This window comes from Anomalospiza imberbis, chromosome 2 (assembly GCF_031753505.1).
Source record: "Anomalospiza imberbis isolate Cuckoo-Finch-1a 21T00152 chromosome 2, ASM3175350v1, whole genome shotgun sequence".
NCBI lineage: Eukaryota > Metazoa > Chordata > Aves > Passeriformes > Viduidae > Anomalospiza > Anomalospiza imberbis.
The window spans coordinates 4,870,999-4,894,910 of record NC_089682.1 but is presented as its reverse complement, the minus strand read 5'-3'; the positions used below and the strand labels follow the sequence as shown (position 1 = coordinate 4,894,910).

At 46.1% G+C, this 23,912-nt stretch overlaps 1 protein-coding gene across 1 annotated transcript; it reads left to right on the top strand.

The window, feature by feature from the left end:
• Nucleotides 1-520: 520 nt before the first annotated feature.
• RIPK4 (receptor interacting serine/threonine kinase 4) lies at nucleotides 521-23,677 on the top strand. The gene is made up of 8 exons (XM_068179594.1): nucleotides 521-757; nucleotides 8,669-8,960; nucleotides 16,765-16,913; nucleotides 17,676-17,725; nucleotides 18,747-18,905; nucleotides 19,771-19,877; nucleotides 20,382-20,634; nucleotides 21,531-23,677. The coding sequence occupies exons 1-8, from the start codon at nucleotides 576-578 to the stop codon at nucleotides 22,706-22,708; spliced, it is 2,370 nt and encodes a 789-aa protein (XP_068035695.1). The 5' UTR covers nucleotides 521-575; the 3' UTR covers nucleotides 22,709-23,677.
• Nucleotides 23,678-23,912: the final 235 nt, after the last annotated feature.

Sequence of the window (23,912 nt, the reverse complement as noted above, 5' to 3'; positions counted from 1 at the left end):
GCAACTAAAACCCGGAGACGTCTGGGTTCTCGGCAATAGCTTCTCGGAGCCTAAAAACTCTTGCTTCAGAGCGTGCCTGGACAGCCAGCAGCGGCCTGGGGCAGGCTGGCCGGAGTGCCGCACACCGGGCCGGGATGCAGCGGTCAAGGGACGGAGGGACAGGGACCCGCCGCGGTTCCCTGGGCAGGGGAAGAAGAAAAGGCAGGAATGAGGTGGCTGGCGCTTCCCTCACCTTTATTTAACAGCTTATTTGTCACAGCTTATTTGTCACAGCTTATTTGTCACAGCTCAGCAGCGTGCGCGGCGCTCCCCTCCCGCCCCATCGCTCTGGCGGGGGAGCTCCGGACGCCAGCGTCGCCCCGGGGCAGCTGCAACCCGGGAACTGCCCCGCTGCTCTGTCCCGGCACAGAAAAAGGAGCCGTGCAAAACCCACCCACTCGCCCGTCCCAGGAAGTGACGCCAGCCCGGTCCCCCCGGCACACCTGACTCACCTGGGCGGGCGGGGCGGCAGCGGCGGCGGCGGCGGCAGCGCTGCGCTCCGCGGGGCCGGGCGGTGTCCGGGCACAGCAGCGGCCATGGCGAGGGACGGCGGCTCCCCCTGGGCCATGGGGCTGCTGAAAACCTTCGAGGAGAGCGAGTTTAGCAGCTGGGAGAAGATCGGCTCGGGGGGGTTCGGGCAGGTGTATAAGGTGCGGCACCTGCACTGGAAGACCTGGCTCGCCATCAAGTGTTCGCCCAGCCTCCATGTGGATGAGAAGTAAGGGGGCACAAAGGGAGCGGGGGACACTGGAGGGACAAGGGATTCTTCCCACAGAGGCACTCCGAGCCCTCAGTCACCCCGCGGATGCGCAGCCAGGGATCCGCGGGGCGACCGAGCTCTCCCGGGGTGCAGCCCTGCCCGTCTCAGAGCCAACAACAGCAGCAGGTACCGTGAAATATCCCAAATGTCCTGCCTGTTCCCTGGGAACCATGAAATATCCCAAATGTCCCACCTGCTCCTCGGAGCCATGCGGAAAGCATTCCTGCCCTGCCCAGGCTGTGCGTGTGCCGGCTTGCACGGCCCCGCTGCGGCCCCAGCAGGCACCGACCGCGCCGGGATGGGATGGGGTGGGATGGGATGGGATGGGATGGGATGGGATGGGATGGGATGGGATGGGATGGGATGGGATGGAAAAGGCAGGAGGAGTGGGAATGTGGCGGGGATGCAGGGGTTTGGCGAGAGCCAGGACTTCAGCTCGCAGCTGCAGGAGCTGTGGCTGATGTGGTTGGGGCGCGGGCGCTGGAGCCGCGGGTTTGGTGTCTTTAGGGAGCGGGTGCTGAAAGGAGCTGGGCTGGGAAATGTGTCCGGCTCCAACGCAGGGGCTGCGCTTGTCCGTGTGTCTGTCTGCTCGGGATGAGTCCTTGCAGGTGTGTTGTACTGCAGGTAAAGGTGCCCCACGGCGGGACTCCCCTGCCCCTGTCACTCGTTGTGGTCCTGGGTGGGGACGATGGGCTGTGCTGTTCTCACGCTGTGTGTGATCGCAGAATCCCAGATGGGTTTGGGTTGGGAAAGACCTTAAAGCTCATCTCCTTCCAGCCCCCTGCCATGACCAGGGACACCTTCCACTATCCCGGGTTGCTCCAAACCCCATTCAAACTGGCCTTGAACACCTCCAGGGACGGGAGCTATCGAGTGCAGGTCTCCTTTCCTGGGAGGGGAAGGTTGTCAGGTGCATCTTTAGAAACATCCCTGTGTTGTTGGGACAGTGGTGGCTTCAGCCTCTGTGCAGAGGGAGGTGAATATGCACAAGTCGTATTCCTGGAGCTTTCCCAGCTCCCTTTGATCTTTGGGATCTCTACCAGCTCACAAGCTGATTCTGCAGTTCAGTTTTTGAGATGTGGATTGGCTCAGTCACAAAAGGTTTCCTGTTGCTGCTTTCCTGCAGAAAGAGAGAGATAAGCTAGCCCAAGCCTGAAAACGTTTGTAAACCCATCTTCTGCAGGATTTCTGGGGTAGTTGAGCATCTTTTCCAGTATCTGAATTGCTGACTTTGCAGTAGGCATGGCTTATAGTGTAGTAAATGAAATTAAATGTCCTTTGGAGAAGGAGAGTTTACTATATGCATAAGGTAACTGTGCTGTCTGTGAATAAAAGGGAAAAGACCTCTAAGTTGCAGAGTGTATTTTATCGTGCTAATCTGCAGGCCCCCTACTATTAAAACCTCAAAGGAGATTTTGGGTTTGATGCTTATTGATCAAAATAGTACCATGGCTGATTATTTTTGAAGTTAAGAGTAAAACATGTCTGAAAAATAAGCTAGAACTTTTTATTTGTAGTGTACATCGAGAAACTTACTCCAAAAGTTAATCTTCACTCTGAGACAAAGGATGCTGTCACCTATTTTAATATGTTTAGTAATTAGTTTTAATATTTATTTATTTATTCGTTTAATATTTAATAATTACTTTTGAGATTTGCTAATAGATCTCTACATTAATATATACCACGCGCAGTAGAGAGCCACCTGTCCCTCCGTGGCTATGAGGCATGCAAATACTGGAAGACCATACAAACATGCAGCTCAGTATGCAAAAAATGCCTTGAGAATTCGGGAACTTTGAGGCCATAGGGCTCCTGCAGCTTCTGATTGATTTTAATAAATAAACCACTCCTTGAAGCACTAATTTGTTTTACTGCAGAATCTGTGCTTCAGATGCTTGAGGAGGGCATTGATAAGAAATTGGAGTGTCCCTGGCCTTTGAAAGAGGCTAAATAAATGTAAACTGATTTTTTTTTCCTTCTCCTTTGGTTCCTGGGCTGTTCTATCAAACCCCTTTCAGGAGAGGGTTATGCCGAGACTTTTTACCCGAAACTTTTCTAATAAACTTGTGCTATTCAAATGGTGGGGTGGGGGGCACAGACAGAATCAAACACAGCCTCTTTAGCTGGCAGGTTGCAACAAGCCTGTGTAATTAGATTGTTAATCCAGGAGATTAACTTGACTAGCTGTTTCTTGGAGCCCTGTGAGGAGTTAGAAGAATTGCCAGTGGTATCAGAAACATTAACTGAAAAGCACAGAGGCTTTTTCTGATGTATTTATTTGGTACCACATTAAAACCCTGTTTGTAATGGCTTGGTGGTGGTAATACTCTGTGTAGTCTCTCTTACTGCGTTTCTGCAGACAGTGAGAGATTTGGAGTAATTCCCTCGGCAATTATCACATCATAGAGCCAAGTGGCCTCAAGCAGAAGAAAAACTGAATATAGAGCCAGAAGTGTTTTTTTACCTTGAAGCCCAAGCCCTCTCAGACAATCCAGCCAAATTCCATTCCTAACACCTTATTTGCTCCCACTTTCCTGAGATCTCATTTCTCTCATGGGACTCTCAGGATGCTCTCAGTATGGGGAGGTTCAAGGTAAATCTGAACAAAAGACTTTTGTGACCCAGAAGGGTGGAGGAGCCTCTCCCCAGGATTTGCAGTGGAAGTCTCTTCTCCTTATCCGTGTGGTCTGCAGAAAAACAGTGGCAAGCTGGGAGAGAGAGAATCCTTTGCTGATTTCTTCTGCTGAACATAAACGTGCTGACTGTGAGATGTAACATTTCCTGGAGAGGGATCTTTACTGGAGGTGTTGGCCATGGGGGTGACTACAGGGTGTGGAGGTGGAAAAAAATTCTTAAGGAAAAAGAAACCAAGCAAAGCCCTACCTATATCTCCCTCTGCACATCGTGGATTTGGGAATGGAGCAGGACTTTGAAATTGAGGAGGTTTTAGAAATGCCTTGCTGTTAGTGGATGCTGCATTTATTTAGGTGGTGAAGGTGAATGAATGTCTCCTCTGTGTAGGGAGAACCTAAGAGTCACCTTGTGCTCCTTAAGGAGTAGGGGAGAAACTGGGTGTCCTGTAATCCTCTGGTACTAGAACTGCACAGATCTGTTAGCAGGGCTGACATCCCAAAAAAGGGATTTTCTTCCTTTTCCCCACCCTCCCGCCCCAATATACTCTGCCTTGACCACGCAGAGGTTTTTGTCTTCTCATATTCACACATTCTTCTCTGCGAGTCAGCAGTGTGGAAGTTGTTAAATATGTACCCTGCAGAGCAGAGGCCACACTGTATGCTCTTCAAACCTCTGCCATGATGCAGGTGAGAAGAGTTCCTGAGGACATTCAGGGGTGGTGTGATTTGGTGGACCTCCATCTGCACCACCGCCAGTTTGTGAAGAGGTAACTTAAATTCCTGACTGCAGAGCAGGGCTGGATCTCCCCTGGGCTGGGAGAAGCCTGGCTGCTCTGTGTCTGGAGGTGGCTCACACAAATGGCCCCAATTACAAGTTTTGAGTTTCTCTGAAGCAATTTTTGAGTTTCTTTGGAGCAACTTTTAACTGCTCTGTCTCAGACTCCATTAGGGAAATGTGGTGGTAGTGGTGGGGGAATATAAAACTGCAAGGACTGCCTGGTGAGTCTAAGGTTGTAGTTTTACAGCAGTGTTATCTCTAGGGCACAAAGATTGGATCCATGCAAATGCAGGTACAGCTGTAATTCCTGCTGTTCTTGTGGCAGGGTTTGTGGGACAAGGGCTGGGCCCTGGGGACTGGGGCAGTGGGCAAGGGGGAGGCTCTTGTGTCTCCAGGAGAATCCAAGGAATGCAGCCCTGTCTGTCTGATGTGGAGTGGAAGCAGACAGCTCTTTGGAGGTCTTAAATTTATGTAATATTTCTAGTTGCTTTGAAAATGACTGATCTGTACTGACTATTCTGACAGAGAGCTCTTTTGGCACTGGACCCAGTGCTGGAACTCTTGATGTGTGGGCCCCTCTCTTGTGGTACTATTTACAGGAGAAAGTGTGTGCAGCCCATCATTTACATGACCTCAGCTGTCCCGTGTGCAAGATTTCTTTCTTTTTCTTTTTTTTTTCTTTTTCTTTTTCTTTTTCTTTTTCTTTTTCTTTTTCTTTTTCTTTTTCTTTTTCTTTTTCTTTTTCTTTTTCTTTCTTTTTCTTTTTTTTCTTTTCCTTTTTCTTTTTCTTTTTCTTTTTCTTTTTCTTTTTCTTTTTCTTTTTCTTTTTCTTTTTCTTTTTCTTTTTCTTTTTCTCTTTATCTTTATCTTTATCTTTTTCTTTCTTTCTCTTTTTCTTTCTCTTTTTCTTTCTCTTTTTCTTTCTCTTTTTCTTTCTCTTTTTCTTTCTCTTTTTCTTTCTCTTTTTCTTTCTCTTTTTCTTTCTCTTTTTCTTTCTCTTTTTCTGTTTATTTTTATTTTTCTTTTTCCATTTCTTTTTCTTTTTTTTTTCCTTTTCCTTTTCCTTTTCTTTTTTTTTCCTTTTCTTTTTCTTTTTTTTCATTTTCTTTTTATTTTTTCCTTTTCTTTTTCTTTTTTCCTTTTATTTTTTCTTTTCTTTTCCCCCCTTTTTTCCTTTTCTCCCTTTGTCCTTTTTCCTTTGTCCATTTTTCTTCCCCCCCCCCTTATTTTTCCCCCTCTTTTTTCCCCTGTTCTTTCTGTTCCCCTTCTTTTCCCTCTTTTCCCCCTCTTTCCCCCCACTTTCCTCTCCTTCTGGCCCCTCTTCCTTTTTTCTTTTTCCTTTATTACGATGAGGTTAGGATACCCTCCTGGAGGGAGAGGGGAGCGGAACCGAGGCGCCTGGCGAAGATAATTCCGACTGTTTAACCGCGTGGGTACGAAATAACAAACCACTATAACACGGGCTAGACCTACAGCTCTCGACCGAGAAACCCCACCAGGAGCTTCGCTTTCCCTTCACTTTGGACAGCTCAGGATAAGTCCTGAGCACAGAATAAGTGAGCAGTCCAACACACGCCCCCGCCCCATGCTTTGATCCGCGGGATGCGAGCCCGGGGCTCCATCCCCGAGGCAGAGCCTCTGTGAGCGCTCCTGTGCTGCGGCGATGGGCGCCCCGAGAGCAGCTCGCTCTGTGCCAGCGCCGGTGGCATCCTGCGAGGGGAAAGGGAAGGGAAGGGAAAGGAAAGGAAAGGAGAGACCTTTGATCTCTGCCTGCTGGAGGAGATCTTGGTTTAACGAGAGTAGCATTAATGCAAGCGCGCTCCAGCGCTCGGCTAATGACTGCTTTGGCTCTCTTCGCTTCTTTTGTCTTCTTGCCTTTTCTGTTTTCAAAAGGTGACAGGGGTCCTTTTGAAAGTTGTTTGAAAGCCGACGAGCTGTGCCAGGCCTCTGGCTGATTCGGTTTTGAATGCTCTGGGTATGGGAAAGTGCTAAGGGTGGTAATTGTTGCATGGGGGCTTTATTTAAACAGGCAAATTAGATAGAGGGCACTGGCCTATTATTCTGTTAATTCACGCAATGAACTGGATCTGGTCCAAGCAGAAATGGAGCTTTAAAAAAAACCCATTCTTTTAATGAAACAGAAAATTCAGGTTTTTTAGAAAACGCCCCATTTCCAGCAGCCAATCTGTGCTTTTGGCGATGCTGTGTGAGGCTGTTGCTAGCCTGAGCAGCCCATCCCGTGGAGTCTAGTGGTTCTTGTCAGACCTTGGCTGTTGCTGGGCTCTCGCTTTGCCTGGGAGGGCTCAGACGGGTATTTTACATGCCTGACTCCAGCTCAGCCGAGGCCCGGTGAATTATGCTGGCTATGCGTGTGGCTTGGGGGCAAGGAGTTGGTTGTGTTATTCATGGGCGCTCCCTTCCAGCGTGCCAAAGAGCAAACTGGGTACTTGTCTGCAAAGGCAATTATTTCACAAGAAAGTTGCTGTAGGGAGCAGCAGGAGCCAACATGGTTAATAGAAAAGATTTCCCTTATCTTTTTTTTGTTTCTCTCGCTGCGTGTACATCCCTCTTTAAACCATTTTTCAGCCTGTTCTTCCTTCTGAAATGGGTTTGCTGCTCCTGCCTAGGTCCTGGTGGGAAATGTTCCCTGCAGCAGGTTATTGCAGTCTGCCACAGCAGGTGAGCAGCAGGCAGCAGACCACATTCCCAGCCTTGGGGAGTGTGTCCTGCTGCCGAGTTTGAGGGCCAAATGACAGCTCCCAAAATCTGAGGGTCTGTCACAAGCTGCGCTTCAGCTTCTCCCAGGTCATCCAGGCATTGGGGGAGACATGAGAAGATTTGGCTGTGTGCAGGCTGGACTTGGTGTTTTCTCTTTTTAGAAGTGCTCAATGCTACTAGCTGGCCTTGGATTTGATTTTTAAAGCCAAACCACTTTGACTGAGCTGGGGTTCTGCCATGAGGCTCTCACAGTGGTAACTGGCATCACTTGTTGGTGGCACAGAGCACAAACTTTGTCCTATTACTTCAGGTACTGTTGTCCATTAGATAGTTTGCACATCCTTGGGTGCATTGCAGGAGCTGTTGTGTAATAAGAGAGGGTCTGCTCAGGAAATATTACCTGTCCGACCTCCCTGTGCCCTCTTTTATGAATCTATGGCAGCAACAGTGATGTGTCAGTGCCCAAAGCTGCTCTGGGCAGGGTTCATAATCATTAATAATGCAGTTTTTACAGATTGAAGGGTCTTTAAACCATCAAGTGTGCTCCTCTTTGTGGGCACAGCCAGCCTGGGGACAGGACCCTTGTTTCCTCTTTCCAACATGAGGCTCTGTGGGCTGTTGCAGAAGGCTGTGAGTGAGGTGCAGAAATGCACAGCAATTAAGGGTCTTGACCTGGGAGGCTGCATCTTGGACTGAGTAACACTTAACCCTGTGCAGGGTCAGGCTGAAGTGACCTGTAAACAACCCGGGGTGCTCATTACAGCTGCCAGGCCCAGGCCTGTTACATCACTGAAAATGGTGAGCTGGGAGTTTTCAGCACCTGCTGGAGCTGAGTGAGTGCACTTTTGGACTTGTCAGATCTGTGTTTTGGGGAGGCTTTTGCTGTGTCTCCCTGATTACAGCCGGCAGTTTGCTCCCCTCAGTGGTGGGTCCAAGGATTCCTCTCCCAAGGTTTGGGTCTGTGAACACTCAGGATGCACCAGCAGGGCTGCTGAAGAGATGCTGTCTGGCTTCTCTGCTGATTAACACAGCCTTATGACTCACCAAGTTAATTACTTCAGCCCAAGGAGTTAGAGCAGTGGTAAAGCTGGGCTCTAAGTGTATCACCCTCCTTCTGAGCAGCACAGCATAACCAAAGCAGGGAGATGGGCTTTGCATTGGGGGTATTCACACCGTGGAAGTGCAGGGCTCACCTGTGGTCCTGCAGCTGGGAGCTGCCTCCTTTCATAGTTGAGACAGAGACAATACAAAGCAATACATTCCATTTTCAGAAGGTGTCAAACTGTTTTTTATTCTAGCATGCATGCTTTTTATACATTCTTACAAAGCTCTTAAGTTTATGCTTTACTCATTGGCCAGGAAAGACAAACAAAGTGCTTATTGGAATAAGCAGTTGCAGGTTTTTCTCATTTATCCTTCTTTCTTTCTTGGTTTCTATGTCATTGACCTTGGTAGAAGATTCTTTCAGGGGTAAACACGGATCCTCTGATCAAACTTCTCTCTGGCTCACAGAAGTCGCTGTAAAACCTCTTCCACAGCCTACCATTGAAAGCATAAAACCCCAAATTAGTGAATATGGAACTACACCTGGAGTGCAGGCTGGTGAGGTGCAGCGTGGGGTCAGTCAGGGGGTGATGGTGAAATGTGGTGTTGGGTTTTTTAAGAACTGTTTCGTGTGTGCTTGGCCTGAGGAGAAGCAGCTGCTCCATCCTTCACCTCCCATTCTCTTCCACCCAGGGAGCGCATGGAGTTACTGGAAGAGGCCAGGAAGATGGAAATGGCAAAGTTTCGCTACATCCTTCCTGTTTATGGCATCTGCAGAGAGCCGGTGGGCCTGGTCATGGAATACATGGAAACAGGGTCTCTGGAAAAGCTCCTGGCCTCCGAGCCCCTGCCCTGGGAATTGCGCTTCCGCATCATCCACGAGACAGCGGTGGGGATGAACTTCCTGCACTGCATGTCCCCGCCCCTGCTCCACCTGGACCTCAAGCCTGCAAACATCCTGCTGGACGCCCACTACCACGTCAAGGTACGCACCCTGTGCCAGGGTATCCAACCTTGGGATGTTCCCCCATGGTTCCTGCCAGATGCAAAAAAAAGAGAAACCAGCAGCACTCCTCCAGAATTAGAGAAATTCCCACTGACCCAACCCCTCTGATTCCCACATTAAAATCCACCCAAATACAGCCCTTAAATAAATGCACCTGGTTTATGCACCATTTTAGTACATAAACAGAGGTGTGGTTAGGGAACTTTGTGGGAACCCTCCTGAAATTTTAGAAGGATGCAGCGAACTCTGGTTCTGAGACCTAACGGGTCCTGCTACAATTTCTTTGAGAACAGGGGGAGAAAAGTGGCGTGAACCTCTAAATCATCTTTGCCACTTCCACAGTTGCCATGATTGCCTTGTTCTGGGTCTTTGTCTGCACCACTAAATGCACAGATCTCATTTTCAGCTGGAGCCTGGGGAAGCCTTCCCAGAGGCAGCTGATTTCCGTTTGCTCAGGGCACGTACAGTGAGGAAGTATCTCTGTCCTGACTGTTCATGCATACCAGAGGCCACTGAAAGGAATTTCTTTTGTGGCTGAAACAGCATGAAATTATTTTCGTTATCCATTTCCAGAGTAAACTGGCAAACTTGTTGGCCTTATCTGCTGGAGTTCTGTGGTCAGCTGGACCGAGGAGGTTGTGCTTGCTTTTTCAACTTTCTTTTCAGGGAGCACAGAGACTGAAATACAGTTTTTTCCCTGTTTTTTTTAAGTGTTCAATTATTTTTTTTAGCAGTGCCATAATCCATCTGCTCCCTGTTTTCTTGGCCTCCTCACTGATCAAGTGCCTTTGGTCTTGCCTGTATCCTTCTAAAAATGAAGTTTTCATTAAATAAAGATAGATTTCCTGATGTCATGATAGGGTTGGAGCCATAAGACGTGTGTGCCACTAATGAAATCACACTTGTGATGGTCTCAGCTTTTTTACTAGGCCTCTTAGTCATTAATTTCTTAGAAGGATTTTCTTTCTGAGGTAGGAGGCATCTACAGTTGGTCATGGTATTATGACCACAACATCAGGATTTGAACTGTTGAAAGCCTGCTCTCACAAAATCATGCTGAGAGACCTTTGCTAAGTATTTATTTACTTAAAAGTTCATACTTGCTTGCATAACTTCTTAAATTCCTGATTCTTGACTCATCCATGAGCCCAGATAGCAAGGCTGTGTTTTTCTCACTGTTTCAGGAGGTTGAAGGGCCTGATGTTCTGCCTGCTGCACAGCCTATATCAGGGTGGTGATGTAACACAAAGGGGCAAAGTGCAAAATGTACCAAAATAAAAAAGTCTCTGGTGAGGTCATTGCTGACATCCCTGATGTGCTTCTGTATGAAACACATCAAGGTCTTCAGATCATTTCCATGGAGTCCAGGAGGGAATGGTCTAATCCAAACCTTTTCCAGCCAGCAGTCTTTTACGTCCACAGGCATCTTGGAAAGCCCTCCAAGAAGCAAAGCAGGCACAGGAACCCATATGCAAAATGAGAGATGAACATATTCTGTGAGGCGTCTTCACTTTAAAAATGTGGCCCCTAACCTTCTTCTTGTGGCGTGAAATTTGCAATTAAATTTCAGACCCTGCAGCTTGATTTAATGTGCATTTTCTTGCTGGAAGGCTAATGGAGCTGCTGATTGAAGTGTTTTTAAATGTCAGCATTAATTTAGTATGTGACCTGTCCCTAATAGAGTCCTAAGGTGAGTGAAGAGATGTTGCAGACTCCAAAAGAAGAGTCTGGAGGTAGAGAGGACTTTTACAAACTGTTTGCCCTTGAGCCAGGAAACAGTCAGTCTTCCAGTGGAGAGCATTGGAAAAGCTGCTGTGCCATCCTGCAGTTAAATGCAAACACACCCTGCTCCTTTTACAAGCCCTGTGCTCACTGTAAAGCCCTGAGTGAGGCTGGTGACTAAGGCACTGCTGCTGTACAGAACTTATCATCAAGTGGGTGCCTCCATATCATAAAGCCTGGCCATTACATAAGCGTGTGCTGAACTGGGAGGATAATTAGGAGGATGGCATTAGCCTGGGCAGGGATATAGATAGACAGATATTAACTTTACCAAGGGCGCGTTGGGGGATTCCCTGGTGATTTTAAATATTTGTGTGTAACGTGTGCAGCGCAAGGTAAAGCTTTGCTGTTTTCTGGAAGGTGGATGCATCCATCCTCCCTTGTGTGACTTGGTGCTGGGAGCTGCCTTCCCTGCCATGTCCTGCTCCATCTTGTTTGCCTTAAACACTGTGCTTTCCTTGGCAGGATTATTCCATACCCAGGCAGACTTTGTCTTCCTTCATGTCAGCCTTTGCCAACAAGATCCTCCCTTGCCTCTTTCTCCAGTGTTCCTCATATTCAGTCTTTCACTATTTACACACTGTCTGACATCTCTTTCTTTGCTCAACTGGACCACATCTTTTGAGCTCATTCTTCAGCTCTCCTGCCCTCCACACACATTCTGGATGTGTCCCCTGAGCTGGTTTGATGTGGCAATCGCTGGCACGGGGGAAGCAATGCCACATTCCAGCTCTGCCCTCGTGGGCCGGGAGTTTGCTCCTTCCCTGCTGCAATGTGATCTCTCTGCAGGGCCCTTGGTAGGAGAATAAACACCCCACCACGTGCAAAAATCTCATGTCCAACTTGTTGCCAGCTGCCATGCCCTCGTGATCTCTGTTGCTGCTTCACAGGTTTCCCGTCTTCCAAAATCTCACAGTCAAGAGTGTTGCTTTTTGTTCAGGTGTTTAAAATTAAGCCGACCTGCAGCTTAATACTTTTGGGCAGAAACATTATTTTTAAGCTCTTGTTTCTCTCACTATCCAGCCTGGGTTTTTTGCAGCTCCTCATCTTGTCACATATGTATTTGTACACATACACAGACATACATGTATATATGTGTGGGTTCATGTGCACACAGAAACAAGCCTGACCAGTTGTTTTTCATCTCCTAGATTTTGGTTTTAAGGCACTTGAAGCAGAACAAGCTGCTCTCTGCTGTGGACTGCTTTAAGCTCTCTGTAGTTGCTTTTCTCCCCTCCCCGGTTCTCCAGTTTAAACCAATGTGAAATTTGCTGCTGTGTTGTACCGTGCTGACGGTCTTGCCTCTCTGGTCTTAACTTTTATTTTTTGCAGCTTCAGCTGCAGAATTTCTGAGAATGGAGTTAGAAGCAGCCTTGTCAGATGGCAAATTTCACGATCAGAAAGCTTCTTCATGTAGGTTGTTAATTGAGGTCCAAGCAATACCCAGAGGCCAGGCTGGTAAAGAGCAGTTGTCTCTTTTTATTAGACTGCCTGATGTAGGTAGCACAGCCACTTTTTTATCAGCTGCAATTGCTGTCCTGTTATTACAGATGAGGAGAGCCTTTGTTTTGTGTGTCCCTTCTGCTTGTTTCCCACCCTTCCTGATCAAGGTTTCCATTGCAGGGCTGTTGTTGCATGGCTCTTTAATCCCAGCTAACAAAGCTGGTTTGCACCTTGATCAATTCTCTGATTGATCTAATTGTGGTGGTACAGAGGAGGGAACAAAACTATCCCTGTTAGAGTAATGCAGATTCACGATGAATTAAAATGGGTGTTTGGCTTTGGTTTGTGCTGCTTCCGAAAACAAATGTCCCACCTGAAGCTGGTTTGGAGGAGTTAAAAGTTTCAGGGCAGGTTGGAAAAGGATGGAAATACATTCTGTTTCAGAAAAGTTTAGTTTAGAAGCTAACTGAAGTGCATTCATTAAAAAAACCCTATTCATAAAGACATAAGTTTGAAGTGCGCATTGTGTTGGTATTTGCAATTAATTTTTAATCGTAATTTTTAGTAGTCCAAATCTGTGACCCGTGCAAATTTCTTTAAAATTTCAGGCATTTTTTAAGAACAGAAATGTAACATCCTTTGCCCCTACCCCCAGAAAAGACAAAGGAAACATCCCCTGCCACCAGACACCCTAATACCCCACAGACAAATGTGGGGGCATTCTCAATCTCCAAGTGCAGAGACTTTGTACAGAGACAAATACTGGATGTTGCAGCAGGGATTAAAAATTAATCCAGTGGATTTGATGCAAAAAACCTTTTGGTGAACTCTGTCCCTGAGTCCATTGCAGTGGGTTCTTGAGTTTTGCTCACAGAAAAATGGCATAAAGCATCAGGAGCTAAGTGCACAGTTCAGGACATCAGCAGGTGAGAGCAGAGTTCAGGGCAACCTGTCAGGAGTCATCACTAAAAAAAGGCACTTTCCAAGCACTCATTTTGTTCCTGGGAACTAGATCCCTGCAGTGCTTGGGAATAGCTGACTGTAGTAGCTGTTGTAGTTATGTGAGCATTTCTTCTAGTTAAAAAAAAAAAAAATTGCAAAATACAAAAGAATTAGAAAAATAATTTCTTAAAGCATCTAAAACTTTGCAAGTGAGTGTTTTTGCATAAATTAGAGTGGAAAGATCCACAAACGGCAGAAGCAGAGAACGTCTTGCGTGCATGAGGTTAAAAACAAACTGAACTAAAAATAAAAATAAATAAATAAATAGAAATCTTCAGATCTTGGAATCCTTCAGTAATGCGAGCGTTGCTGGAAGTGGGCAGGAAAACATGTGCAGCTCCCGTCCCTGCTCGGCGCTCACGTGTTGGTTCTCATGCAGCCCTTGGAGGAGCAGAGCTGCCTGAACATGAACCATCCCACTGCCTGCGTGGGCTCTGGCCAAGGCTCCTTTCCCTTCTCCCCACCTCCCTGCTGCGGGTTTTGCATGGAGCAGTCTGTCGCCTCCGTGTCTCCCCTGCTGGTGCCACATGTGCTTTTGAAGGGACCCACCTGAAATCACGGGCGTTGATGCCTCAGGTTTGAGCTTTTCTATGTTTCAGATTCTGTGCTGCTTTAGTGTGTGGGTCTGGGCTTCACATTAGGGGATGGTGAGCTCTCTGCACAGAGCAGGGAGACAAAACAATTCCTTCTCCAGCTGGGCACCAAGGACAAATGATCCAAATCTCAGACCCAAGAGCACAAACAACGTGGGCTGGAGAGAGGAAAACAAGCAGGATGGGACTGCATGGGCTAAAGCTGGAATGGGACAATGAACTCCAATGTGCCAATGGAGCAGAGCTGATCCCAGTGAGAGCCCCCGGCAGCGCTCGTGCATTTTGGGACCATTTGGGTTCATCTTGGGTGCAGCCCTGGCTGGGCTCTGGTGCTGCCCAAGGTGGATCCATGGAGGAGATCCTTTCCATAAACTCCTGCTTTATTCTTTAGCTCTGTCCAGCCTCTGCTCTAGGGCAGCCTTCTCAAGGCATCACTGTGAGGAGTGAGATTATGGATTCCCTCGAAATTTAGGGGAAGGGCAGAGCCTGGGGTGGGCTGCAGGGACCAGCAAGGATGTGGAGGAAGGAGTGGGGAAGGGTGCTCCAGTTTAACTGCCTCCCCCAGCGAGGGTGTTGCAGAATGAGGTGCCTGGCAAGCAATTTAAAGGCAAACCAGGCAAGTTAAATGGCTGCATCTTCCACCCACTGCACAGTTCCCACTGGTGTTTAAAGAACCTGCATACCTAAATACACCATGCAGCGAGGAAAATTCGCCCTAGAGGAACTAATAAAAGCCACAAAAAGCTGTCTGCAGAAGTCACTGTTTTGTTGCAGCCTGCCAGATAACAATTCCTCAATTTCCAGTGCTTTCTCCTGCAGAATTTGGTATGATGGAAGCCCTGCTGTACAGGTGATTTTTTTATCAGTTAACACCCAGTCCTTCACACTAGGTAGGGACAGTTCCACAAGGTGAAGCTCTTGCTGGCCCAGGGAGGGTGTATGCTATGTACCTTAGCTGTTTCTTAGTTTGTAGGGTGACTTTTTCTGTCTGGAGTGCTCAGCTCTGCCTTAGCCCCCAGCCTTAGATTCACACACCGTAGCTGGTGGCTCCAAACACAGGAGTGTCACCCTGCTGTCTGCATTTCATCTTTATTTCTTAACTCATACAGTAGGAAACACGCCATTGTTTAGACAAAGAGGGAGGTGTGTGGCTTTAATTATGCCTGAATTTCTTGAGGTGTACACAAGCCTCTGCCTCACGTTAATCAAAGGAGAGCAGTGCTTCACCACGTTGGATCCGTTCAGACTTGCAGCATTCAGTTCATTTCTGAACCTGACACCACAGCCTGGTGTGATGCTGGGGTTGGGCTTTTGTTCTCCTGTGGAGCACCAAGTGCCCCAGACTCATGCAGCATTTCCTGCAGTGGTCAGTTTTACTCTTCCCAGGGTGACCTGGCGTGTGGAAAAGGGTTTCTTGCGGCTTTCCTGGACGCCAGTGCTTGCTGAGGAGTACAGCAATCCCTCTCTTGAGAGTGTAGCTCTACAAGGATGAGAAACTATTCCTCCCGATGACTTTGCTTTTTCCCTTTTTGCCTCTTTTTTTTTTTTTTTTTTTTTTTTCCCCTCTGTGTGGTTTTTTTTTTTTTTTTTTGTTCTCAAGTCATTCCCACATTACAGATTAAAGAGGGACAACAGGTTGGACATACCTGTGTTTTAGGGTGCAGGACTTCTCCAGCTCCTCAGAATGCCTCTGCTGAGCTCTTTGTCCATGGGAGAAGTTCTTGTTGAAGCTGTGTGGGTTGCTTTGTTTGTTTTATGGCAAAGGGAGATTCCTTGCATGGCTGTGTAATGTGCCTGTTCTCCAGGAGGCTGAAGCTGGCAGCAGTTTTCTCCCTTTTCAGTAATGGACACATGTTACAACTAGTTCTGTGGTATCTTTAGAGAGAAACTTCTCAAAGTGTACAGTTGGAGCCTATTAAAAAAAAAAAAGGTTTTTTTAATTATGCTTGTTGTTTTGAGGGAAAACTTTCTCAAAGGAGAAGCTATGAGATCAAAAGGGCAATGAGTCATTGAAAAACCTGAGTATTTTAGATAAAAGGAATGTGTAAGTTAGGGGGAGGGGGAATCTTATCTGACATGTAGACAAAAATCAGTGGGCTCAGTGGTCCAAAAAGATTTGACTTTCCTTGAAATTTCCACTTGGCATGATAGACATTTTTGTCCAGTGGGAAATAAGTAAGACAAAGGAAATTCCTGGCCTATCTGTTTGCTCGATGATTGGTATGCCTTTGACAGCAAATGAATGCATATTTGCTTGACACTTGAAATTAAAGTGGAGGTGTGTCCTTTTTATAAACTTGCTGTCACTTGTTGTGCTCATTTCAGCTGTGCTCCCTGCGTCACTGCACCAACTTGCTCTATCTCCTGACTGCCAAAAAGAGTTCCCAGTGTGGGTTTTTGATGTGTGTGTGTGTGTTTCCATTTGGGTTTTTTAGCACTTGGTGTCTCTGCTGTTGGGCTTGGTCCTCATTGGCATGGTCAGTGTAACAGAACACCTGGAAGAGTGATTCTCCAGAGTTCATTGGAGAGCCAGGACGTTTGAACACCTCATACAGTGTGAGGTTATGTAGGGAAAGGGGGTGGCCGGGCCAATAATTACATTAAAGGAGTTTGCAGTAGCTAAATTCGACTGGTTTAAATTACAATAAATTGTCTTGACTGTTTGTTGTGTTTGCTATGTAATGGGCTGGCATGCTGCTGCTTGCAAAAACCGCTTGCCTTTATTTTTTTTTCTTCTTCTTTTAGCTTAGCCATAAAGAAAAACCTACCATAGCATTATGCTTCCAGAGATGTTTTATTGGCTTAATATTTCTGAACAGCCCTTCACTGTATTTGTTGGGTGATTCTGTTACATCTGTTGTTCTTTGCAGAAAATATTTTGTGAACACCTTGAAAGTCTGATGGTACTATGCACTTTTCTCATCTTCTTCCTCCTCTTTTAATTTTTTTTTCTTTTTTTGTAGATTTCTGACTTTGGGCTTGCAAAGTGCAATGGCTTGTCCCATTCCCATGACATCAGCATGGATGGCTTGTGTGGCACGATTGCCTATCTTCCTCCAGAGCGCATCAAGGAGAAAAACAGGTGTTTTGACACCAAACATGATGTGTACAGGTCAGTGAACTATGAAAACACCTAAATGCTGTTTTAGTAACCCTGTAAAATGAGCCTTTTTTTACTTTATTTTTAAGCATGAAACCCCTAAATCCAGTTTGAGCCTCGTCTTGAAATGTGTCACATTTGCTTTGGGTTTTGTAAAGTCTTTGTAGGGTAGAGGCCTTTTAAAAACTGCAGGTGATCCTGGGTTTTGAAATTATTTGTTAACAGCTGGCAGTGGGAGGCACTCTGCCCACCCTTAATTTCCCTTCTAAAGGTACATCCTGGCCTACTTTTTGAGTGTGTGATAAAATTCTGACTTATCTTCAGTGGATTTCATCACTAGGTCTTTGGCTCTTCTTTCATGGCAAGACTATTTGGAAAAGGAAATACAGCTTTAGATTAAAAAGGTATCTGTTATTCTAAATTAAATTGGTTTATTTTAAGTAATCTTGCAGGGCAGAAGCATTAAATTAAATCCACTGTAATGCTTTCTCTGATTTTGTCATGGTAGATGTGGAGTGGTTGGTAAATGCTACCAAGGACTTGGCAGCCTCCAGCAAGTTCCTGTGTTTGCTGCCTCAGGTTCCTCCCTGCCAAAGCTAGACTTTGAAATCATGGTTCTTAGTTTCATTCTTCTGTGTTTGTGTGTGTGTGTCTATCAGCTGAATTAGGTGCAAAAGTGGAGGGATAAGGAAAATAAATTATACTTCTGTGAGGTTTTTTTGGTTAAAAAAATTTCTAGAATTTTTTTTTTACCTTTTAAATTTTTTTTGGTAGCTTTTCCATTGTGGTTTGGGGAGTTCTTACACAGAAGAAGCCTTTTGCAGGTAAGTTGTGTATTATCTTGTTTTTTTTTTTCCTTTTTCCCATTGATAAGCACACTTCTTGCCCCACCAGCCCCAGATTTCTGTGCATGACCTCCAGATTCTGAGTCTTGCGTGGTAGAGACTTTTAAGCTCTCAAATTCTGATCACAACCTTAAGTCCTCCTTTGTGCTACGTCGTGAAAACAGAACCTGTATTGCTGCAGGGGCCCTTGTCTGCACATTTTTGCTTCTGCTGGAGTTTGCTGCACAGCTTCAGAGCAGTGTGTGGCAAAGCCAACTTGGCAGGCAGCTCTGCTGTTGTTCAGAAGCAGCTCTTCTGTAGAGAGGTTCTGTAGTTTATTTGTAGATTGTGGGTACAGATTTGTTCCTTAAAAAAAAAAAAAAAAAAGAAGAAGAAAAGCTGTCTGTGAGATTAAGCCCTGTTCCACCCTGCAGTAAATGCACCTCAACAGGCAGCTGTTTATTCTTTATGACTTTCCTGTGTCTGTGACTGGCCTATGTATAGCAAACATGTCCCAACAAGTTCCAGTCTACTATTAGTTTTTCTCCCAGTGAGCTATTCCGTTTAGCCCAGTGATTGATTTACAGCCAGGAGCTGCATTACTGCTCCTCTTGATTTGTGCTCTTCCTTCACCTTTATGAATAGTTCAGGTACCTGGTCTAAATAAAACCTAAGGTTCTGTTTTCTTACAGCAGATATGGAAATCCAAATCCAAAGAGAGGTAGTAAAGAACTGTTTGAGGTTTTTTCTTTCCTTTTGTTCTTTATCTTTAATGGGTAGACAAAGAACACAGTCACTCGCTGAAAATTGTTTTTAAATGATACATGAGAAGCAGGTGTTACTGCATTAAAAATATCTTGTTGGAGAAGACAACCAACAATTTTTTCCCCTATTGATAAGAAATCTAGAAAAAAAAGTGTGAAAATGAATTTTCAGCTGAATGCACTCTTAATGCTCTTGGGAAAAAAAGAAGTGATTCCTTTTGCTGGGACATCTAAATTTGTGTGCTTTTACTTTGCAGAGGAAAACAACATTTTACATATTATGGTAAAAGTAGTTAAAGGCCACCGCCCAGAGCTACCTGCTGTTTCCAAATCCAGACCTCATTCATGTAATAACTTGATCAAACTGATGCAAAAATGTTGGCAAGATGATCCTGGTGAACGGCCAACATTTCAAGGTAAGATTTCCTCTTAACTTGGCTGCCCATTTATTCTTCTATGAGTCACGTTATTGCTCAGGACTCTGCTAATCCTTGGGGTAAACGCTGAGAAGCTCTGTGACAGAGTAAATAGAGCACATTGTGTGGTGGAGACAATGATACAGGCCACTTACTCATTTGTGGAGGAAGGGATTATCTGAGGACATGTCTGACCATGATGGTGTTATGTAAACACAAGCCTTGTACTGAGCCAGTCGGTCCATTTAGCCAGAAATTATGTTTATTTCTGATAGTGAGTGTCAGGACATAAGCCAAGCTGGAGTTGGTGTGGTTTGCAGTGTACCAAAGCATTGAAGGAACTGGCTCTTGAAATTTGTACTGTTGTATGCTGAGAAACTGAATTGTTTTCTTGTAATGAAAGAGTTTGTACAGTCACTTCTCTGCCAGTGAAAGGTTTGAACTTGTCCAAAGCACCTGTTATGAATTCAAAGTGTGCAGAGGGATGTAGCTTCATTTAGCATTAATAGGAGAGATTTGTCTCTTCCCTCTCTTCCTGCTCAAACAAGGAATGAGGGATTCCATCTTTAAAAAAAAAAAAAAAATCTAAATCTGCCAGCAGTTCAGTCCTGTAGTGTGGCCCCTGTGTAACAGCAGTCTGGTGTGACTGAAAATGAATTGTTTGAGCAGCCCCGTGTACCCTTGGCTTGGCTGCATGCTTGTGCCCACTGAGGAGGTGCTGGATGGAATGGTCAGCACTGGAGTCCTTCTCCCTCAGTATCTCAGAGATTTTAAGTTCAATTGATAGAGAGAGGCAGCAGGGTATCTCAGAAACTCTCCTTCTGAAAAAACCAAGCAATAAAACCTTCTCTTGTTTTCCTGAAAGAAATCACTTCAGAAACAGAGGCCCTTTGTGAAAAACCAGAAGATGAAACAAAAGAGATGATAACTCAGGACCTGGACACCAAGAATGCCCCAGAGCAGCAGCCTGAGGTATTTTCTCTTTCACTTAATGTTCAAACTTGCAGGGTTTTGGGAGGAACAGGCTCCTTTACAACCTGGAAGGTTCCAAGCAACCTTCTCTTCGCTGCTTTTGAGCACCACCTTGCCTGATAGCAGTGGGTCTTAGTGAAGGACAAGCAGGGGCATGGACCAGCTCAGGAAAACCTCAGGGCAGAACCAAATGCAACTGCTTCTTATTTTGTGGAGGGAGAGCTGGACAGTTAGGAAATAAAGGCTGGAACTGTGTGGGTGTGATTGATCTTAAAAACCATCATAGACAGAAGAGCCATGTGGCTTTAGTGGCTCTGAGTACTGAAGGAAGCTGCCCTCCTGCTTCTGAAAAAATTCAGTGACCTAATTCACAGGTTTCATTTCATACAAATAAGTGTTTAAAGGCTACCTGCAAACTAAAAAAAAATTATGTTTCTTCTGTAGAGCCTCATGCTCAGTTTTATTTGCTGACCTTTCTAAAATGCTTGTGTGCTTCTCTTGAAGGGGATTTGCGCACTATCCCAGAAGAAACAGGAGCCTGCTCTACCATCAGTTAAGGATTACAGTCTCTCAGAGTTGTTGTCCCAGTTGGATTCAGGGATTTCACAGACTATGGAAGGTCCTGAGGATCTCAGCCGCAGCTCTTCTGAGTCCAAACTTGCCTCCAGTGACAAGCGGCTTTCAGGAGTTTCATCTGTAGATTCAGCTTTTTCATCCAGAGGATCCCTTTCCCTTTCCTTTGAACGGGAGAGTTCAGGTAATGGTCAAGTTTTCCTTTGTAGTTGTTTGGATTGGGGCATGGGAGTCAATGGGCTGGAGAGTAGAATAACATTCTGGAAATTACTGTTAGCCTTGCCTTCTCTTGCTGTCAGCACTGCAAATTTGTTTACTGGAGGTAGTTATTTAAAAGGAAAAAACAAAAACAAAAACAAGTGGTTCTTGAACATGATCTAATGAGAAATAATAAATCTCATTTACTTTTGTAAAGGAGTAAACTCCCATTAAAGCAATTACAGAATCAGTCATGTAGAGGTTGGTTGGAAGGGAGGTCACTACTAGTCCAGCATCCCGCTTGATGTGGGATTAAAGCCACTGCCCAGGCAGGTCAGCTGAGCTTGTGGCTTTTTCAGTTACACTAAGCCTAAACCTCAGCACCTTAGTTTTTGAGAGGACTCAGGCCACCTTCTCAGCAGCCCCTGGGGCCATTGTGATAAAGACCCCCTCACTTTTCATTCCAGTGCTGCAAACCCCAGACATCTGTTTCCAGTTAGGTAAACAATGGTTAGTGCAGGGAGATTAACCACAACATCCTTTGGTCTTCATACCACAACAAAGAGAGTTAGTGGGGGCTCAAATCTGACCTGAAAATGTTCTGGGACTCCTGTGGAGCAAGGGGGGTGAATTGCTCTGCAAGCAGCTCAATGCTGAAACCATGGGCAGGTAAGGTTTGATGGGTATCAGAATTGTGATGCTGTGTTTTCCACAGAATCTTAGAACAGTTTGGGTTGGAATGGACCTTTAATGAGCAGGGACATCTTCAACTAGATCAAGCTGAATGTGTTCAGGGATGTGGCATCCACCACCGTTCTGGGCAACCTGTTCCAGTGTTTCACCACCCTCAGGGTAAAAATTTTCTTCCTTGTATCCATTCAGATATTGGTACTACAGACATACAGAAGAGGAAGCTAACAGAGGCAATTTTATCTGGAGATACCAGCAAGCTGATGAAGATCCTCCAGCCTCAAGATGTTGATATTGTTTTAGATGGGAACTCCAGTCTTCTGCACTTGGCTGTTGAAGCAGGTCAAGAAGAATGTGTCAAATGGCTCCTGCTGTACAACGCTAACCCTAACCTCACCAACAAGAAAGGGTCCACCCCTCTTCACATAGCCATCGAGAAGAAATTTAAAAGCATCGTGGAACTGATTATGGCCAGGAAAATCAATGTCAATGCCAAAGATGAGGACCAGTGGACCGCTCTCCACTTTGCTGCCCAAAACGGGGATGATTTCAGCACCAAAATGCTGCTTGATAAGAACGCGTCCTTAAACGAGGTGGATTTTGAGGGCAGAGCCCCCATCCACATAGCCTGCCAGTACGGCCAGGAGAACATCGTGCGCATCCTGCTGAGAAGAGGCGTCAACGTGAACATCAAGGGGAAGGACGACTGGGTGCCCCTTCACTACGCTGCCTGGCAGGGCCACCTCCCCATCGTGAAGCTGCTGGCCAAGCAGCGCGGCGCCGACATCAACGTGCAGACCGTGGACGGAAGGACCTCGCTCCACCTGGCCGCCCAGCGGGGTCACTACCGCGTAGCCCGCCTCCTCATCGACCTGGAGTCGGACGTCAACGTCCGGAACGGGCTCCTGCAGACTGCCCTCCACATCGCCGCCGAAACTGGCCACACCAGCACCTCCAGGCTGCTCCTCAAGCACGGGGCAGACATCGAGGCCGCCACGGCAGAAGGATACACGGCCCTGCACTTGGCATCCCGCAGCGGCCACTTAGCCACAACAAAGCTGCTGATGGATGAAAGGGCCAGTGTTCTAGCCAGAGGCCCTTTAAATAGGACAGCGCTGCACCTTGCTGCGGAAAACGGGCACTCTGAAGTAGTAGAAGAACTTGTCAGTGCAGAAAATATCGATATTTCTGACAGTGAGGGGTTCACAGCTCTTCACCTGGCTGCGCGAGGGGGGCACGCGAAAGCAGTGGAGGTTCTCCTGAAGCACGGGGCCCACACTGACATGCCGAGACCCAAGTGTCAGGCCCTGCTCCCGCCTGCTCAGCAGAGCAGGAATAGCTCGCTTACGGTGTTGTTAAGTGACACTTAAGCAAAAGGTGCAGAGTGGTGATTTTTTTACCTGGTGTGAGGAGGCTGCTGGAGCTCAGGGCCTTCTCCAGCTGCGCAGGGATGCGCTCACCAGCGGTGGCAGCTGAAGGACTGAGGTTTGAGTGCGGCTGAGGCCAGGTGCAAGGCCAAGAGCTGGATGGAGTCTGCCGTGGTCTGTGTCACTCATTCCGTGCCTGCCCACCCTGCCTGGATCTGGACATTCCCCTCCCCAAGGACGTTCTGAGAGAATGATGCAACTTGTGTGTTCTCCCTGCCTTTTTTTTTTTTCCCTCATGTGCCAAACTAATTTAAGAACTAACATTATGCTTTTTTTATTTTCATCAAAACAAAAAGAAAAAAAAAGATGGCATAGATTCGTGGTTCCTTGCAGCAATTGATATTTTGGGCTGAAAGCCTCCAGTTTAGAATAAGCACAACAGCAGTCTGCTTGAAATTAATACAGGAGTTGAAGAAAGGGCTGTTTAAGGTACAGTTAATCAGGTTTCTGCTAAGTTTTTTAATGGAGACATTGATTACAGATTTCCATGTACTCAAAGTTTATGAGGCAGACTTAAAATAACAAGGCAGGATTCCAAAAAGGATAAGCAGAAGTAAAAGCTTAACACTGTCTTCGTGTACAGTACTCCCTTGTATGTATTCTGAGATCAGTAAACTGGACTAAATGCTTAGTGGTTTGTCTTAAATGAGCAAGTCAAGAGCTGAAATTTGTCCTGAACTGGAACTGGATGGTCTGTTCTAACATCGTTGTACCAATTTGTAAAACACTGTTTGGAGGGGCTGATGACTGGAACTGATATACTGTGTATATAGGATTTCTACCTGTTGTATGCTTTTTTTCTACTGAAGAAAATAGATTGCTTAGAGTGGGTATGTTTTAATACACCTTTTAATTTCACTCTTTTCAAAGTACAAATGTGGCCTGTTATTAATAAAAAATTGTGTTCCACAACTTGTCCGTATTTTGGAGTCGATAAAGCAACTGAAAACCCATTGACCAACAACAGAAGAACACAACTATCATGTGTTTAGTGATCATAGAATGGGTTAGAAGGGACCTTAAAGACCTCCTGATCTGAGCAGGGATACCTTCCACTAGATCAGGCTGCTCAGAGCCCCATCCAACCTTGTTTTGAATGATGCTGAAGCCCAAACTGTTGACATGTAAGGCTGCCCTCAGTTTTACA

Coding starts and splice junctions, on each gene's coding strand:
- RIPK4 (XM_068179594.1), top strand. CDS start 576: ATGGCGAGGGACGGCGGCTCCCCCTGGGCCATGGGGCTGCTGAAAACC. Junction 8,961..16,764: donor ACGCCCACTACCACGTCAAG/GTACGCACCCTG, acceptor CTTTTTTTGTAG/ATTTCTGACTTTGGGCTTGC. Junction 19,878..20,381: donor CCCCAGAGCAGCAGCCTGAG/GTATTTTCTCTT, acceptor CTTCTCTTGAAG/GGGATTTGCGCACTATCCCA.